The sequence below is a fragment of the Scophthalmus maximus genome, chromosome 4, assembly GCF_022379125.1.
Source record: "Scophthalmus maximus strain ysfricsl-2021 chromosome 4, ASM2237912v1, whole genome shotgun sequence".
NCBI classification, from domain to species: Eukaryota; Metazoa; Chordata; class Actinopteri; order Pleuronectiformes; family Scophthalmidae; genus Scophthalmus; species Scophthalmus maximus.
In genome coordinates, this window is record NC_061518.1 from 1,581,045 (window position 1) to 1,601,135 (window position 20,091).

A 20,091-nucleotide genomic window follows, 5' to 3' on the forward strand; every position below is an offset into this window, starting at 1 on the left:
CTGACCCCTGCTCACCTCTGCGGGGGCCCCCCCGGCGGCGAGGGGGGGCCAACCCGGCCGCTGACCCGCGCCGACGCCTTCTCATGTTCAAAGACACAAACCGGAGGTCGAGTGAAACTGAGAGAAACGACTCTGTCGCGGTGGATTAACGTCGGCGCTCGGGATTCACACACACTGTACAGTGTGTGTGTGTGGACCGTGCTCACACACACTGTACAGTGTGTGTGAGCACGGTCCACACACACTCACGCATATCATCATTCTTAACATGCCCGGTTTTTATTTGAATCCAAAAAAAACATGTAAAGCATTTGGACAGTTTCTTTTGCTTTATGCTTTTATTGTTTGTGAATATTACTTTTTCTATATCTGTCCACTTTTGTCGTTCTTTTTCCTTTACATGTTTCGGAATGAACACATTTTCAATTCAATTCAATGAATGATTCCCCGGGAAAAATGTTCAAAAAAACCCTCACATGTTAAAGAAAGTTATTTAAAAATGAATTCCTGGATCCACTCCTTTGTCCGGATGTGTGCGAAAGAAAGAAAAAGAAAAGTTCTTTCTCGTGTTTCTCATGTCCCATCATGAGCAGATTCATTATACATCACGTCGATGACACGCTTCTGTCATTCTTTAATCTTTTCTGTAATTTCAAATCACAGGAACAAAGTGAAAGATTAAAACGTAAAAATAAGTTTTCTATCAAAAATTTTTCCGAATATTTTACGTCAACTGACCGTTACGTAAAAATCCTCCTGTGTGTATTTTAGAAATATTTTATTGCATTTGGATAAATAATAATAAAGAAATCATTAAAAATAGTTTATTATTTAACTATTTTTGCAACAGCGGATACATGTTGAAGAAAATGTAATGGGAACAGATTATCTTTTTATCAACATAAAATATATAAAGAAATATTTAAATCACTGTATTTAAGTTAATTCTCATGCATGTATGTTTAGACTCTTCAGGTCGGGTCAAAGAAAAGATTCATGCAGAAATAAATTCACGTTGACTTGAGACGAACCCATCGTCACTTTAAGGTGCGTTTGTTTATCACAAGTACGACGTGATGCGAGACAAGACCGCCGGACCGGGCTCAACACAGAGTCTAACATCCTGCCGACAGATCTATGAATATTAATAGATGCCGTACGTGAAACAATATAGCGGGCGAGATTTCCGGCCGAGGGCGCTCGACGGTCTTTGAGTCAAATGAAAGTCTCCGTGGAAACCTGTTGCATCAGTCCGGGTGATTTTTTAATCTCCTCTCCTCTTTTGGTCAGCGTGACCTTCTTTGTTCCGCAGATATTCATTTCCACCATGTACGGCCAGGACGGCAGCTCGGAGCTCGGGGGGGGGGGGGGGGGCGGCAAGGGGAGGACGTGCATCGTCTAATTGGACGGGGCAGCTACTGACCTGGGACGGGGCCAGGAGCCGCAACTTCCCAAACAGCTGGGGAGCGCGTGCGCGTGTTTTGAGATAAGAGAGACGGAGGACGAGGGGGGTACGGGGGGAATAGGGACGATTGAGTCGGAGTGAACTAAAGTGTCCCATCCAATGAAAGACGGAAAAGCATTGTGACACTGAGACACTGAGAGCGAAGCGGTGCCAGGAAGTCATCAAAGAGCGCCGAGGGGTTTTCCTGGAGCCGCTGGCACTTCTCAGAAAAAACCTCATCAAAAAAAAAAGCACTCACCCTTTGATGAGTCACGGGGAGAATCGCCCCGGAGGGCGGAGAGAGACGGAGACGAGCCGGCTCGCAAAACAAACACGCCCGTCAGCACGAGGTCTCATCCCGCACAGTAGCACCTGGGAAGTGTCTCGCTGTGCACGGCTTCTCCACGAGCCAATCTCTGCTGCCTCTTGTGTTGTTTTAGCAATAACTAATCGTTAATATTTTATTGCTATTATTCCCCCCAGAGTTTCCTTATTTATGAAAAACACAAGGGAGGTATGATCTGGACTAGAGAGGTATAATCTGGACTAGAGAGGTATAATCTGGACAAGAGAGGTATGATCTGGACAAGAGAGGTATAATCTGGACTAGAGAGGTATAATCTGGACAAGAGAGGTATGATCTGTACTAGAGAGGTATAATCTGGACTAGAGAGGTATAATCTGGACAAGAGAGGTATAATCTGGACAAGAGAGGTATAATCTGGACTAGAGAAGTATAATCTGGACTAGAGAAGTATAATCTGGACAAGAGAGGTATGATCTGGACAAGAGAGGTATAATCTGGACTAGAGAGGTATAATCTGGACAAGAGAGGTATGATCTGGACAAGGGAGGTATAATCTGGACTAGAGAGGTATAATCTGGACAAGAGAGGTATGATCTGGACAAGGGAGGTATAATCTGGACTAGAGAGGTATAATCTGGACAAGAGAGGTATGATCTGGACAAGGGAGGTATAATCTGGACTAGAGAGGTATAATCTGGACAAGAGAGGTATGATCTGGACAAGAGAGGTATAATCTGGACAAGAGAGGTACAATCTGGACAAGAGAGGTATGATCTGGACAAGGGAGGTATAATCTGGACTAGAGAGGTATAATCTGGACTAGAGAAGTATAATCTGGACTAGAGAAGTATAATCTGGACAAGAGAGGTATGATCTGGACAAGAGAGGTATAATCTGGACAAGAGAGGTACAATCTGGACTAGAGAGGTATAATCTGGACAAGAGAAGTATAATCTGGACTAGAGAAGTATAATCTGGACTAGAGAAGTATAATCTGGACAAGAGAGGTATAATCTGGACTAGAGAGATATGATCTGGACTAGAGAGGTATAATCTGGACTAGAGAGGTATGATCTGGACTAGAGAAGTATAATCTGGACTAGAGAGATATGATCTGGACTAGAGAGGTATAATCTGGACTAGAGAGGTATGATCTGGACTAGAGAAGTATAATCTGGACTAGAGAAGTATAATCTGGACTAGAGAGGTATAATCTGGACTAGAGAGGTATAATCTGGACAAGAGAAGTATAATCTGGACTAGAGAGGTATAATCTGGACAAGAGAAGTATAATCTGGACTAGAGAGGTATAATCTGGACTAGAGAGGTATAATCTGGACAAGAGAAGTATAATCTGGACAAGAGAAGTATAATCTGGGACTAACCCTAGAATATACCCAGGGGTATCAAACAGGCTAGCCCACCTTAACCCCGGGGTATAGTCTGGCAGGGGGGGTTATTAATGTGGGCTGCTCCGGTGACAAGACGAAACATTCCTTCCGAGTGGTTGGCGTGACAACCACACCGGGGTTCTTTACTGTACTTTTCTGTACGTGGACGCTGCTCGTTGGTTTTGTGTATGACGCAAGATGCTCCCAACACCTGAGTGTACGCACGTTGTCCACGTCAACAGGCGAGATATTCGTGTTTCATCACAGACGTACGATGTGTTTATGTTCATGGGAACGATGATATATGAGTGATTTTACAGGGGCTCTCCCCCCTCCCCCTCCCTCCCTCCCTGGCTCGGTGACAGTTAATAAGACGCTGTCGGGGGCAGGCGGGGGCCCTGGTCAGGGGTTGGGGGGAGTTAATGACACTTGCAGGATGGGGGGGGGGGCATTCCTGCCCCTGGCTCCTGCTTCACGGTGTCGTGGCGGCTTGTATGTGGATACTATCAACGACCTGAAGACCCTCCGCTGTCGGACGTGTCGGTGGCGTCCGCTCTGTCCGTCTCCTCTCCAGTTCTTTTTCTCTTCCAGCACCTTGCGGCTGCGAGACGGACGATACCGTACGACGTCTCCACGTTGATGTCGTTGTCTCTCTCTCTCTCTCTCCCCGTGTCTCCAGGAAGCCGACGCTGCGCCAGGCCCTGACCCTCGTCCTGCTGCTCGCCGCTCCCGTCTGCCCGTCCCCCCCACAGAGCGTGAGTGGAGAAACCTCCTGGACTTATTGATTTCTGGAGAGGAAACGTTCTCAGTAGCCAGTCGCAAAGAGACAGTCAACAGTTACTTACAGTCAATATTTAGAGTTATTATTTCCCCTTATTGATTAACCTGCTGATTATTATTACCATACTTTACACAATCTGTGGTGACGTCTTGTTGTGTCTGATCATAAATCATCCCAAGCACAAAGATATTCAGTTTACGGTCGACTTGACAACCGGAGAATATCTTAGAGTGTTGTGTTTTTTTTAAAGCTACAGTGTGTAATATTTAGAAGAACTTATTCACAGAAGTTGAATATATTGTCTATCACTCTGTCTTCTTTTATGAGTTAGATATAGTTCCATGAGGTCGACCGACCTCCGTGTGAGTCTCCATGTTTCTGCGTCATGTTGAATACGGTTGTTGAGCTAAACGCTACAGAATACGTGAAAATGGAATCAGCGGTGCGCCACCGTAAAGTGTCCCCTGTCCGTCGCTCAGCTGGTTGCAGTTTGCAACTTTACCACCAGATGCGGCCAGAATTTTTTTTTTTAAATTACACACTGGAGCTTTAACTTTCTTAGTTTAAAGGAAAAAGAAGAAGAAATATTCTATATTTAGTATTATTTTGTGTATTTTTTTGTGGACTGACTTATCGGTCAATTGCTCACGTTGCCTCTTCGCTGCTGGGCAGGAAGTTGACGGTGGATTTATTGCAGCTTGTTTGTTGGAAACAACTTCCTCCTGATCGAAAAAAGGCTTAAAAACTCCGAAGAGCTTCAGATTTAGTTATTTTCTTTGTGTTCGTCTCTGAGGACAAATCTCAGTTATGTTGTCAGTTGATGAATTCATACAAGGATTTATTATTATTATCATTCATCTCTTTTCAAGGGCTCAGATTTCATGGTCTGGGGGAGTTGGAGTTTATGTTCATGGTCCTTGATGTATTTTGAGTCTGTTTATTTTTTTTTGTGGTTGACTTCGCCGAGGAAAAATTCCAACGGACTTTGTTGATGTGGCAGTAAAGTATTGACGTATTTGAATTTATTTGACAGTATTTCGATCTTTGAGGAGTGCAGTTGTAACAATAATTCAGGCGGCAGCCGTAATTTCAACCTTCGTGTTGTGCAAATACACAAAGTCAATGTCTGGACGACGTCGACGACACACACACACACACACACACACACACACACACACACACACACACGTCCACCTCTTCTCTCTCTTATACTTGACAGTTGAGTTAAATGTTGTGATTAAGCTCACTTGCCGCTCTCGGGTCCACGTGGGGAAACCCCTGCTCGTTTTGGATAATGAACCAATCACGGCTCTTTGACCGGGCGTCAGATGTGAATGGGGGTCAGCTGACGGCTGAGGTCAGGGGAGCGAGCTGATTGGATTGTTTTTGCAGCAGCGGCAGTTGTTTGTCTCTAATATCGATATCGGCCCCAAATAAATCCATATCGATCGGGTTCTAATAGTCGTTGTTGTTATTCTACACTAGATTAAATTCAGGGAAAGTTCTTGTATGACACGTTTACATGGTAAATACGTTGACATCACTGTAAGTTATGGAAATAGATTGATATTTATTACTTCCTGTCGGCCGGTCGCTTTTCAGACACGAGCACATGAGGAAAGATGTTTTTTCCTGGTCATGTGGAGGAAGAGAGGGCGGGGGGGCTGGGCTTGGTGAATTGTAAAGGTCAAAAGTCGCTTTCATTAATCTCGAATTCCAGCCCCCCCCCCCCCCCCCCCCCCCCACCCCCCCCACCTCCGACTGTTATCAACGCTAATTTGACCAGCAGCAACACTAATGAGGGCGACCTCAGGTGACCCCACCGCGGAACATGATGCAGAGTGTGTGTGCACGTGTGTACATGTGTGTGTGTACGTGTGTGTGTACGTGTGTGTGTGTGTGTGTGTGTGTGTGTGTGTGTGTGTATGTGTGTGTGTCTGCACAGTTTGAGTCACAAAGTCAGAGAGCCTCAGTTTCTCTGGCTTTTTTTCCCCACTCTTGCTGTGACCACAGAAACACAAACTTACAGTAAATATGATCTTTGTCCGACTGACAACGATACAACTGTACAGCGGAGATGTTTGTTTGTTTGTTTGTTGGACCCTAGTATCGTATCGTCGAGATGAATGAGGATATAAAACGAGTACCATGTGGTAACCGGTCAAGTTGCAGGAAGAACGATCACATTCCAGAATTATGGCGTTGAATTTTTTCGCCAGAAACATCGCGTCACATCATGTACGTGACCTTTGGATTGTCAGAATGTATTCACATTCATTCTTGAGTTATTAGCCAAATAGCCCGCTGTATGACGTCATCTTGACCTTCGACCTTAGGCCACTGAAATCTAATTAGTGTTTTGTTTTGTTTTAATCTGGGGGGATACAAAAATCAAAATCCTCAGGGTGTTTTCCTGAAATGTGGCTTTAATTCTAGCACAGTAGATGATGTGATTTATTACACCGTGGACGATCCTGCTGCATAAATCTGCATGTGGATGAAGGAAGGACGGAGGTTCTGTTGTGCACATGTTCTCAGTCACATCAGGCCCGAGCGACTACTCTCGTCTTTGCACATCAGATCCTCCAGGTGACTCAGCTGCTCCTGACAGAAGGTCAGCGGGATTGTTGAAGAGTGCGTGTGAAGAGTTAAAGAGTGTGTGTGTGTGTGTGTGTGTGTTTAAAGAGTTAAAGAGTGTGTTTGTTCGGTGTGTGTGTGTGTGTGTGTGTGTGTGCGTGTGTGTGTGTGTGTGTGTGTGTGTGTGTGTGTGTGTGTGTGTGTGTGTGTGTGTGTGTGTGTGTGTGTGTGTGTGTGTGTGTGTGTGTGTGTGTGTATGTGCATGTGTGTGTGTGTGTGTGAGTGCTGCCAGTTTCGCTCCTCCTCCGGGGCAAAGAATGTGTTTGAGCAGCACCATTGAGATTTCTCTAATCACTTTTATTGTTTGGCCCCGATGATCCTGATCCACCAGGCTCACAAGGATTCTTTCTTTTTTAATACGTTATGTACCAGCTCCTCTCCAGCCTGCTGCATTTGTGCGTATGAACAATGTGGGTTTCACACATCACAACTTGCCCCGACAAACTCTTTTTTTCCGCCTCCCTCTTTCACAAATGATGTCCTGTCAACACTGTAGTTTCTGTTACACACACACACACACACACACACACACACACACACTGTGTGATCGTGAGCGCGAGCTGCTGCTGACAGTTGCCAGTTGCCACCTGGCAGCTCTGAAAGTGCCGGACAACTGGTGCGAGTGATGCTGCAGAGTGAGACGGATGAGGCCGAGAGACGTGTTGCTCCGCAGCTTCACGTCTCCACAGACACACACACTGTACGTCGACAGTCTTTTGTGAAAGTGGCACAAGATCAAAACTGCTGTGAGTGATATTTATCAAAACGTTGCCTGTTCTGCATTATTTTTTATTTTTTATGAATTTCCTCAATTTTCGTCAACAGTAAAATGACTGTTGAGGGGAATTACCAAAGGAATTTGAAGTAATGTGAGTTAGAAGTTGTAAAAGTCAATTTAAAGGTCAGTGTGTGTGTGTGTGTGTGTGTTTTGGTCACTGGATTTTCTTTTTAGAAACTGGGTATTTATAGTGAAATATCTTCTTTTTTTTTAAGTTTTGTGCATTTTCACAAATAGAATAAATGTTTCACAAATCTGAAAGTATGTCTTAAAGAGTCTTTGGTCTGTCTGTGACAGTCCAGTGCAACTTGACAAGTCTATCCACAGTGGTTTTCTATCTTTCTATACAGCGAACAGGTCGCTCAGCGTTGTCAGTTAAATTTCCCCTTAACTTCTCCCTTAACTTCTGAGTCAGAAGTTAACCTCATCGTCGTCTCTTTGCCTTGTAAATGACCAAATATAGAAAAACAGGGGTTTTCTTTTTCTGTTATTCAAAATAGAAGATGAAAATCAAACCATTTTTCAAATTTCACTCGTCCCTCTTTGACCAAATTTTTTCAATCTTCATTTTAGCATTTTAACACAGAAATCAAACGAAGGAAAATCCAACCACCAAAACATTCACTGACCCTTAAAGTGCAATTCTTTCATTGGACGTTACCTATTTTCCAAAGTAAGTCTTCCTTGATCCGCCGGTGTTTCAGTCCCAGTCAGATTCCCTCTGCTCAGGTTCTGACAGAGTTCTGAAGTAGTGGTTGTTGACGTCCGTGTCCTCTCGCCCCTTCAGGCGTCCTGGGTCTCTGCGTGGGGTCCGTCCGGCGAGGCCTCGTCGTCGGGGGGGCGTCCGGCTCGCGCTCGACGGCAGCTGCACTTCAGGAACGAGTGGGCGGCGTGGGGCGTCTGGTCGGTCTGCTCCCGCAGCTGCGGGGGCGGAGCCTCAGTGAGGACACGCACCTGCATCACCAGGTAGATAATAATAATAATAATAATAATAATAATAATGCATTTAATTTATAGATAACCCCCCCCCCCCCCGTCCCGCACGGTGACGCAGCACGCGTCCACCGGGTCCGTGGGTTTCTTAAGCACAAGTATCTATTACGAGGAGCTCGATATTGAGGAGATCAACAAGTGGTCAGTGCATGGCATTCCCAAAAAAATCCCCTATTTCTGCTCTCTCTCAGAGTCACGTGTCGTCATCTCACAGATAGAATGGCCATATCGCCATGGAAACCCTCTGTCTCTGTCTGAGTATGTTCTATATGTGAATTCATTTTACACAATTCCCGTAAGTCACATCATCATGCCACTGTTTTTTGAGTTCTCTTTTCCCATTATTCTTACAAAAGTGTCTGTCGGATTTCTTGGACGGTTTCTAACCATCGGCCCTTTTGTCAGATGGCGCTGCCGTCCCCCCTCGCTCCTTGTGACCTGCTCTTTAACCTAGTGTCTGCTGCCTCTTCACTTTTGATCACTTTGCGTCTTTATACGTTTCACCTCATACATCATAAGTCTTGGAGTAGATATAGACGGAACAAAAATATATCATATATATATATATCTATATCTATATATATATATATATATATATATATATGTATATGAGATATCTACACTAAATGATCTGTACTCTCTCAACCATATGACTTAATGCCTGTCAAACTGATCCATAATGGCTGAGAGAAATTTGACAAGTGCATATGAAATTTATATATATTTCTGATTTATATATTTTTTATTCAAAAAAAATAAATGTGTATATATTTATATAATAAATATATATATATATATATATATATATATATATTAGCCAGTTTCTGCAGGGGGTTGGGATTTGCCAATAAAATTAGCTGATGTATTGATTTAATATCTTCTCGTACAAAGGAGTTACATGAGCATCAGCATTTTACAGCCAATCAGAGCTTCTGACAATGTTAAACTACTTACGTTTATCTGTTGTAGACACTTTTGTCCACAGGAACATAGAGACAAGCAGTTGCTTTTTATGAAAGATGTCGAGGCCGAAGATAAGGTTCTCTGTTTGTCGCGCGTGTTCCCATGAGCCTCTCTGTTCTGCGTCGCAGGAACCCAGTGGGCGGACCGTGTGCAGGAGATCCCAGACAATACAAGATCTGCAACACCAAGGTCATTTCAGCAGCAGGTTTCTTTTCCTTTTTTTTGCACTCTGTATGAAAACACCTGACTTTGTTCAGCAACGTTTCCACCAGTCGCTCATCAAGGCCCTTTGTTCGGGGAGATCTGGAACTCTCTCCGACACGTTCACCTGCGTCCCCGCGCCGCCGCCAGTCAGACCTCGCGGCTGTGCCGTGTGTGTGTGTGTGTGTGTGTGTGTGTGTGCGTGTGTCGTGTGTGTGTGTGTGTGTGTCGTGTGTGTGTGTGTGTCGTGTGTGTGTGTGTGTGTGTGTCGTGCGTGTGTGTGTGTGTCGTGTGTGTGTGTGTGTGTGTGCGTGTGTCGTGTGTGTGTGTGTGTGTGTCGTGTGTGTGTGTGTGTCGTGTGTGTGTGTGTATGTGTGTCGTGCGTGTGTGTGTGCCGTGTGTGTGTGTGTCGTGTGTGTGTGTGTGCGTGTGTGTGTGTCGTGTGTGCGTGTGTCGTGTGTGTGTGTGTGTCGTGTGTGCGTGTGTGTGTGTGTCGTGTGTGTGTGTGTGTGTGTGTGTGTGTGTTTGGACATCCAGCCCCCGTGTCCCGTGTGGATTGAGGGAAAGACACACAGGTGGGCCGCGGCGTGTTGAAGCACGCTGGATCTGTGCGGCGTGTCGACACAAACCCCACGAGACCCACTGCTCCTCCGTCGGACTCCAGGATAGAAACACAAAGCTCTTGTGTTGCAAAATAGATCTGTTGTGTCACCCTGCGACCAACTGGGGTTTCCCCACGAGATTAAACATTTGTTTTGGCATCAAGAACTGATTTCAGGGTTAAGAATTGTGATAATTGGATACGATTATTATTGGTTCGGTTTGAGGTAGATATGTTTAAGATTAAACCTCAAGTGAATAAAAACAGCGTTCTCACAATCTAATACATGTGTCCGTGTGTGTGTGTGTGTGTGTGTGTGTGTGTGTGTCCGTCTGTGTGTGTGTCCGTGTGTGTGTGTGTGTGTGTGTGTGTGTCCGTCTGTGTGTGTGTCCGTGTGTGTGTGTGTGTGTGTCTGTGTGTGTGTGTGTGTGTGTGTCCGTGTGTGTGTGTGTGTGTGTGTGTGTGTGTGTGTGTCCGTCTGTCTGTGTGTGTCCGTGTGTGTGTCCGTGTGTGTGTGTGTGTGTGTGTGTGTGTGTGTCCGTCTGTGTGTGTGTCCGTGTCTGTGTGTGTCCTTGTGTGTGTGTGTGTGTGTGTGTGCAGGAGTGTCCCCCCGGCTCCGAGGACTTCAGAGAGATGCAGTGTGCTGCGTTCAACAACCGGCCCTTAGTGACTGGAAACTCCTTCCGATGGTCGACGTTTCACGGAGGTGAGTGAGTGAGACGGAACCGACTGGAGATACAAAGTTTTCCACAACTGTGTGGTGCAGATTTGACACACGATGGTCTCGAGATCCAAAATCAAGTCCAGAAACTGCCAACAACCAGAATCATTTTCCAACCTGTCAGGGATCTTCTATTACAGCGTTTGTACTTTTACATTACGATCCTGAATTGAGAAAAAGCGGATGGGTCTAATCCAGTATAGTGTACTTCACTGCATTGATGCTAGAACAAAAGAATTAGAAATCTGATTTATCATTTCTGCGTATTGATCTTCAGCATCGCCAATGATTAATACAACCATGTATCTTCATGCTGTAAAGAAACAGTAGCAGGTGAAAGTAAAAACAGACGGATCTCTGCTCTCATCACGGTTCTGCCAGAAACCCCAGAATACCTAAAAATACTGAAGCTGGTTTGAGCTGTTTTTTCTTCAAGACTCCAAAGTCAAGTATTAAGTGAATCCTTCAACCGGAGTCAAGTGTGAGTCATGTAAATGAAACACACCCACGCCCCGGGCTCACGAACCAAACGCACTGTCGGTGCACAGATCTGAAAAAATTACCAGCTGGGGTTTAGAATGTGTGTGTGTGTGTGTGTGTGTGTGATAGTGTATGTGTGTGTGTGTGTGTGTGTGTGTGTGTGTGTGTGATAGTGTGTATGTGTGTGTGTGTGTGTGTGTGTGTGTGTGTGTGTGGGTGTGTGATAGTGTGTATGTGTGTGTGTGTGTGTGTGTGTGTGTGATAGTGTGTGTGTGTGTGTGTGTGTGATAGTGTGTGTGTGTGTGTGTGTGTGTGTGAGAGAGTGTGTGTGTGTGTGTGTATGTGTGTGTGTGTGTGTGTGTGTGTGTGTGTGTGTGTGATAGTGTGTGTGTGTGTGTGTGATAGTGTGTGTGTGTGTGTGTGTGTGTGTGATAGTGTGTATGTGTGTGTGTGTGTGTGTGTGTGTGATAGTGTGTGTGTGTGTGTGTGAGAGAGTGTGTGTGTGTGTGTGTGTGTGTGTGTGTGTGTTTGTGTTTGTGTGAGAGAGAGAGAGCGTGTGTGTGTGTCTGTGTGTGTGTGTGTGTGTGTGTGTGTGTGTGAGAGAGAGAGAGCGTGTGTGTGTGTGTGTGTGTGTGTTTGTGTTTTTTTCCAGCTTGCCGCTCAGTTTCTGTGTTGGTGGCAGTCATGTGGTAAATGTTCCCGGCTGCCATGACGACGAGGCCATGCTGGGTGTTTAATCCCACCTGTGCCATGAGTGTCGCCCCCCCCCCCCCCTGTCCCTCTGCTTCGCCTCTGTTCCCACAATAAAACCTACCGTCCGACCACTGACTGACCGCGAGTGTCTCCCCCGTCCCGCAGGCTCTGACCCCTGCGAGCTGAGCTGTCTGGCCCTGGGTCACAACTTCTACTACAACTTTGGCCGCGTGCTCGACGGGACGGCCTGCAACAAGGAGCTGGGAGCGGTGTGTGTCAACGGACGCTGCCTGGTGAGTGTGTGTGTGTGTTAACGTTGTTCTTCATCTATACTGTAATTATCCAATTGGGGGTTCAGGGGTAATGATGTTATGATTTAACTGCTTGGGCCGCGAACCCGCGACCTCCGGTATGTGAGCACGATGCGCAGAAAAAGCTTTCTCCAAAATCACTTGCTGCCCCTTTAACGCCTCCAAACTCTCTTTTGGCCTGATGTGGATCGACTAAGCCGAAAGCTTGTCTCTCTCTCCTCTTTATTCGGGCTCTGTTGTCGTGTGAGTGATGTCGACCGCTCGGACTGAACCCATCTGGAGACGTGAACTCTGTGTGTGTGTGTGTGTGTGTGTGTGTGTGTGTGTGTGTGTGTGTGTGTGTGTGTGTGTGTGTGTGTGTGTGTGTGTGTGTGTGTGTGTATGCGTGTGTGTTAGGGCCACAGTATTCTCACCAGTGTGTGGACCGCGGCCTCCGGTCAGGATCGCAGCTCGTTGCCTCCCCCCGTCCCCTCCTCGCCCCTCACACATGTGGAAATGAACTTCAGTCCCTCGGGCACATGCAGACTAATGTCGTACATACCGAACATAACGCTAAGTAGACACATCTGCCTCGGGATGGGACAAGCAAGTTATTTTTACACCCAGCTGACAGAGGATTAATGCGTGTCTGTGTTTACATATATATATATATATATATATATATATATGTTTGTGTGTGTGTGTGTGTGCTAACGTATGTCACGGCAACGTAAATAAGTGGATTTATGGGCCGTAGACTCGGACCGGCCAAGGTCAGAGCTGCACTGGTCCTGAAACAGGAAGCAGATGCGGCCTGCAGCTGGAGGAGGCCTGCGGGTCGCAAATTGAGATCAGACTGTGCTGAACACATGTGGACGCAACACGTGTGCGTGTGTGTGTGTGCGTGTGTGTGTGTGTGTGCGTGTGTGTGCGTGTGTGTGTGTGCGCGCGCTTTTCGCAGCTAATTTTGCCGTGTTGTTAATTGCTTTATTTTTCTAGTTGCCAAAAGTTGAAGCACATTTTTCTTCAATTACGGCAATTGTCTAATTATCTTATTCCACTTTGCGAAAATGCCCATCGCAAGCGGGGAAGTCGTTTTATTTTTTTTTTGCTTGACTTGAGAGGGTTTTCATGCTCTGATGTTCAGTAAACACATCAGTTTCCTGCAGCTCCTCTTTCACAGCCAATGAAACACTTGGTTTTAGCTCCTGTCTTCTTAAGGCCCCTCCCTCCCGATGAAGCCCGGGTCTGCTCTGATTGGCCAGCTGGCTCCTCTCTGTTGTGATTGGTCGACCGCATCCAGCGTATGTAGGAAGTTCTCTCGCTCTCTCTGTACCCCGGTTACTTGGGGGGGGAGGGGCGTGTCAGACTCGCCAGTAGAGCTGCCTTATGCACGTCCGTAACATGGTGATGTCACCATGTTACAGGAAGTAAGTTTCAGGCACAGCAGAGGAGTTTTTCAGACTTTTTAACTTTGCATAACTTCTACATTTATGTACATACACAAAACACCTGTAATACACTGGAGGAAAAGGGAAAAACTGAAGTGTGTCACCTTAGACTTTGATACATAGCCGTAGCTCTGTCCAACAGGAAGATCAGGGTGCTAATATGCTAATAACAGTGACAATGAACTAAACAGCTGAAGAGGATGAAGGGAATGTCATAAAAAAAAGTGACTGGACAAATTAAAATGACAAAAGAGATGGTGGAACTAAATGGAAATTATCCTCCAGGGACCTTGAATATCAAATATCCAAACCCAAAGCTCAGGACGCTCGGGCCGCATACGTCCCAGACCAGACCACCTCCGATGTGTGTGGTCTTCAAACGCGTCCTCAAAGCATCTCGGGTCATTCACACCTGTGTACTGTTGCTTGAGTATAATAGCTGTCACCAGACTAATCAATAAATTGGCCAACGAAACTCAAAATGACAGAGGAGCTCAAAAACCAACTGAACTCAGACGAATCAGCAGCACCAGATTTATCTTACGCTCCCTCACCCCGACCCTTGTCCGTCTCGTCACCGGCGATTCATTTCCTGTTGTGCACACACATGTGCTTGGAGAGTGTGTGTGTTTTCAAAGGGGCTTTGGGGAATGATTATCGGTTCCCTGAGACCGTCGCCCTCTTGGCCTGGGGAACCTCCCCCTTGATTGTCTTTCGAGAGGCGAAGGCCAAAGAAGAAGAAGAAGAAGAAGAAAGCACTCCAACTGTAATCTATCTTTTATTACGCTCGCCATAAATCATCCGGCTCAACCTGCGTGCTCTTTGCTTCGGCTCCACAGTCGGTTCCCTCTTCTTTTAGGCCAAAGCCTAATGTTTGTGAGAAGGACAAACTGAGAGGGAGAAGCAAAAAAGAGTTGCAGAGAGAGGTCGAGTCATGGCATGAAGGTTTTCACGGGATGGAGGAAACAGAAACGGAAGGTTTCGAAGTTGCCACGGAGTCGAAATGTGTCCGGCGGAGACATTTGATTCAACCAGATGAGAAACTGTCTGTTTGCCTCGCAGACGCCGGGCTGCGACTCCATCTTGGGCTCGAAGCAGCTGGAGGACGCCTGCATGGTGTGTGGAGGCCACAACTCCACCTGCCTGCACCACAGGAGCGTGTACCAGAGCAACGGTCTGGAGGCAGGTAGGATACACACACACACACACTCTCACACACACACACACACACACACACACACACACATCGTATTATCCGCACGAGGAATCAATCGCTGCAGGTACAGACAGGGCGCTGTTTCTGTTTTACCCTCGGAGTAAGTCATTCAGGATACGTCAAGACGTGATTGTTCTCCGACAGAGTGAACGTTAGCACCTTTCGATGAAGAAAAGCATTGGGCTGCCCTCCAGGTAGAAGAGTCGGCCAATGACGTGTTCCCCGTGTCGGAGGAAGGAGGAAGAGCACAGGAGGTTCCTCGGGCCAAAAAGAGTCTAAACGATGCTTCTGGCTCAACGCCACCGAAATTCTTTCTTGCTACATTGGAACCTGCAGCTCGGAAGGTTAACGCAGAGATTTAAAGAATCATGGCCACTTCTGACTTCATGTGATTCATTGTTGCTCGTGCACGAGCAGCGTAAACCAAAACAGAACCCGGCACATAATGCAACGACGCAGCAGTGTCATGTGTCGACTTTGCCTCTTTTGGAACTCTCTGCATGTGGTGCTTTCCATCTTCTAATTGTTGGCACATCATTTTACACCAAGTGCCAGAGAAATGAATGTCTGTTGAGGAGAAGATCATTCCCCTGAGATCCCTCATTCGTTTCCGGGATTACCAAACAAAAACAAACTCAACAGAAAAGTATTTACCAGATGTTTGCCGACCAACAGCTACTTGCCAGCTTCCGACTGTTCAAACACTCACAGCAAAACGCGACAACTACGTCGAATGATTAGTTCACTTTCCCTTCATGTGAAGTCTCACAGATCAGCGGCTCTGCGACGCGGATCAAGTCTCCAGGGACGGAAGCGAAGACGAGGAGAAACCCTGAATCTGTTCCACCTGAATGATGTTATAATCATTCAGGTGGACGAAGAAGAGATGGTGATGGAAGAAAGAATTAAGTCGCTCGAGGGAGAGTAAATTCAAAGAATGACTTCAGCGTTATTTAGATCCTGTGTTGGCTTCCACGGAGGACATGATCCAACCACGTCATGGAAACGCACGCGAAACAAGAAAGTAGCCAAACACTTCTGGCGTCAGACTTTGGCTGAGGACGCGGCGCTGTAACCGTGGCAGAGCGGAGCCGACAGAAGAGGCAAACAGGCTGATAATAGTGGCTTTGTTTGGGGCGACGCCGCAGCCTTGGGAGCTTTTTCTCTCCAGCTGCAGCTGCGTTTCCTCACGGAGGCAAAAAAAAAAGACAAAAAACCTGGCACAGAATGGCTCCTCACAAGGTCAAGAGGCCGTCGGCCTCCATCGCATCGCTGCCTGTCGGTGACTCCTGACGTCTCCTCGGCCGCAGAGTGTCACGTCTTCACGGGGCTGCAGCGCCTCAGATGAACCGTAGTTTCTCTTCATAGTGGGTGAGAAACCGAAGGCGCTCGTCAGAGGTCCTGATGGATGGAGTTCATCCTGCAGCTGCTTTTCACTCCGGAGCATCAGGGGAACCATAGAGCAGCAAGGGAACCATAGAGCAGCAAGGGAACCATAGAGCATCAGGGGAACCATAGAGCAGCAAGGGAACCATAGAGCATCAGGGGAACCATAGAGCATCAGGGGAACCATAGAGCAGCAAGGGAACCATAGAGCATCAGGGGAACCATAGAGCGGCAAGGGGATCCATAGAGCAGCAAGGGATCCATAGAGCAGCAAGGGGATCCATAGAGCAGCAAGGGATCCATAGAGCGGCAAGGGGATCCATAGAGCAGCAAGGGAACCATAGAGCATCAGGGGAACCATAGAGCAGCAAGGGAACCAGAGAGCATCAGGGGAACCATAGAGCAGCAAGGGAACCATAGAGCAGCAAGGGAACCATAGAGCATCAGGGGAACCAGAGAGCAGCAAGGGAACCATAGAGCAGCAAGGGAACCAGAGAGCAGCAAGGGAACCAGAGAGGATAAGTTGAACCATAGAGCATAAGGAGAACCATAGATTTTCAGGAGAACCATAGAGCAGCAAGGGAACCATAGAGCAGCAAGGGAACCACAGAGCGGCAAGGGAACCACAGAGCGGCAAGGGAACCATAGAGTTTCAGAGGAACCAGAGAGGATAAGTTGAACCATAGAGCATAAGGAGAACAATAGAGCAGCAGGGGAACCAGAGAGCGATCGCTGCCTCGTCTTCGTTCTGCTCACAAGTGAAATATCTCTGTGTAATGAACACTTGTGGTTTCAGCTCATTCATAAGTTGTTGTTTGTAAAAAACGATCCTGTAAAACCGTCAATTGTAATTAATCATTGCCAACGACACCGGTTCTGATTGTTTTACAATGACGAGACAATCGAGACACTGTCAGCGCATCGTGATACAAGCTGTGACCTGCCGCTGTTTCACAATTATCTGATCAACAATCTGGGTTTGTTGTGGGTTATTCATTACTGATGATGATGATTCACGCTGCTACTGGAAGATTAACTGTGATAAACTGATGATTAACTGAGAACTATGAAGTTCACAGTACAAAGGCCTGCAGCGATCCGTGTTGTTGAGGCGACTGAACAGCGCCAGGTTCTCTGTCCTTGGCCTCATTTCAATTCCCTGTGCAGCGGTCGTCGTCGTGTCCTTGGTCTTCCAAAAAAAAAAAAAACAACAAAACAAAACACTTCTCCCTTAATGATGTGGGGGAAAATGAAAACCGAGCCTCTGACTCAGTGTCTCTGTTTGGCCAGGCGGACCGTTTGGATACAACGAAGTGGCCATGATACCAGCTGGTGCCACTCACATCCGAGTCACCGATAACAGCAGGAATTATCTGGGTAAGATTCCGCTCTCACACACACACACACACACACACACACCCACACTAGACTTTCTGCAGCTTCCTCTCCCCAGAGACAGCAGCGACTCTGCTCTCCCATCTGGTCTCTGGGCTTTACCACATGTTCCCCAGGCAACGCAGTAACAAAGGGCATCTATTCTCATCCTCTGTCTTTAACAAGACCCCAATAAAACTGGAACCAAAAATGGCACACACACACACGCACACACACACACACTGGTCATGGAAAGCGACCACTGGTGGCCAAGGCAGGTGAAGGTACTTGATTTCATCACGTGTCATGGAAAATCCCTGCCAGCTGCCAAACACTGCGGCTTCTGCCTTTATCTCAACTTCACCCAGAGATACTTTTTGGGCCTTTAGTCATTTAAAAAAGTAAATTTGAGTCGCTCATCAACAGATGTCTCTTTCTTCTCTTCCTCCCATCGCCCAGCTCTCCAGAACCGTCACTCCCAGTTCGTCATCAACGGCAACTGGAAGATCAGCGTGCCGGGCGAGTACAGCGTCGCCGGCACCAAGCTGCTGTACCGGCGTTCGGCGGACACCTGGGAGAGCTTCGAGGTGCCGGGGCCCACCCAGGAAGACCTGCATCTAATGGTGAGCGTCGGGGGGGGGGGGACTCTCTTTTCTCTTCTGGGACCAGAACTTTACTCCCTTTGGGGAAACAGGAAAAAGTCACTGGTCAGTAGATCAGCTGACAGATTCTCATGCTGAGTCATGATGGGCAGACTTAACCATTTTGTGCCGTTTGTAAGAAGTGAGAGGCCCCTCAGAGAACCTCCACTATTTTTTTGAAATACGTAGTTCAGTCTCTCAACCAATGTATTCAGCCAATTTTTAATTCATGTTATGACACATATTACTCAGAAAACACTAATTACAAACACCCCACCCTTGGTAGTCTGCCCCCCCCCCCCCCCCCCCCCCCCCCCCCCACCCCCCCCCCCACCCCAGTGCTACGCCCATGCATGCAGTCGCCAAAACACATTAAAAGATAAACACATTATACCTGGAAGTTATTCTGCTTACCATTAAGCCTTTCACAAGTTATGGAAAACACCCGGTTTTTAATAAATAAGTGTTTCCATTCAGGCCCCTGTGCAGGTATTTCGTTAAAAAACGCGTTTGGCTCAGCGACTAGGCAGCTGCTAACGTTTGTTTCGATCCTCTGAGAATCTGTTGTTGCTGTTGTCAAGTTCTGTGAAACGTGAGCAATCTATGAACATTGTACTGCTACTCTTCGGCATAGTTTCCCAACAGAGCGTAACTTCGAAGTTGATCACATCAGATCACTTTATTTCACATCAATAATTCAAGTGTGTCGTCGCCGGATGTGCAATGAATCCCGGCATAGGTCGGCCCGAGAAGGATCCAACCACTCGTTGCATTCTTTGCTGCTCGGCAATGGAAGGACACAATTTTTGGCCACGTTGGGAAGAGACTTGGAAATGCGGCTTCCTGGTCGCATTACTGTGACACCTCCAAAAGGATGTAGCCCCTGGGACACGGCTTAAGATTCCATATCTCTCGCAAAACACTAAGTTTCCACGCTGTCTCCTTTTTTGCGCAGGTACTGGCAACAGACAGAAACCCAGACATCGAGTATGAGTACTGGCTGCCGCCCGACCAGTACGACATCCACCACGGGAAGAGTCCACTGCGTCAGGCCCACCACACTGCCAGCTACGTACCCTGGGATCAACCCACCACGACAACCACCACCACCAGCACCACCCGGCGTCCTCCAGTAACCACCAAACCCCCCCGGTGTAAGACTTCCCTCCCGCTTCATTGAATCACCCTAAAGTTACAGTATAATCATAAATGAGTTCTGGCAACGCACTTGTATTCGACAAAGCCAGCGAACCTCCCTGGTAGATGACCACCATGTTTCTTCTATTTCTGTGTCTTGACAAAAGATGAAATGATCATCGTTTTGATGATGTTTTCGAAATCTCGTCTCATAGTTAGCATCTTAAAGGGCCGTGCTGTATTTCTCGTCTGATAAGCCTTCAGACTCACAATCGACCCCCTGGATTTCTTCCTCTCGGCAGCAGTTTCCTCTTGTTTGGCTTTTTTCTAAATCAGATAAATGTCCGTCAGATTAAAATCAATACAACGCAGATAATTTTTTATCAGTGTAAATAATGTTTATTCACTGAAAAAAATTGAAAAAAATCAATACTATTATCACCCAAAATGTAATAATTTCGTCATTTAATAATTATTTTATTAGACGTCTCTCCGTGGTTTAGCTCGTCTGGCAAACCTTCTCTTCCCGTTCAGACTTTGTAGAAGTACTTAGGTCCTTTTAATGGCACCGTAATAAGTAGGAATGTTGCCACGTGTACAAAATAA

The 20,091-nt window shown here is 46.7% G+C and overlaps 1 protein-coding gene across 1 annotated transcript in view; it reads left to right on the top strand.

Moving 5' to 3' along the window:
* The window catches only part of adamtsl5 (ADAMTS like 5), a 32,508-nt gene that overhangs the window by 7,784 nt on the left and 4,633 nt on the right, over positions 1 to 20,091 (top strand). Inside the window, exons 2-10 of the mRNA XM_047331492.1 lie at positions 3,822 to 3,897; positions 8,126 to 8,304; positions 9,423 to 9,483; positions 10,697 to 10,802; positions 12,156 to 12,283; positions 14,794 to 14,917; positions 17,624 to 17,710; positions 18,167 to 18,330; positions 19,304 to 19,502. Coding sequence (XP_047187448.1) covers positions 3,822 to 3,897; positions 8,126 to 8,304; positions 9,423 to 9,483; positions 10,697 to 10,802; positions 12,156 to 12,283; positions 14,794 to 14,917; positions 17,624 to 17,710; positions 18,167 to 18,330; positions 19,304 to 19,502 — 1,124 coding nt within the window. The remainder of the gene's footprint in view (positions 1 to 3,821; positions 3,898 to 8,125; positions 8,305 to 9,422; positions 9,484 to 10,696; positions 10,803 to 12,155; positions 12,284 to 14,793; positions 14,918 to 17,623; positions 17,711 to 18,166; positions 18,331 to 19,303; positions 19,503 to 20,091) is intronic.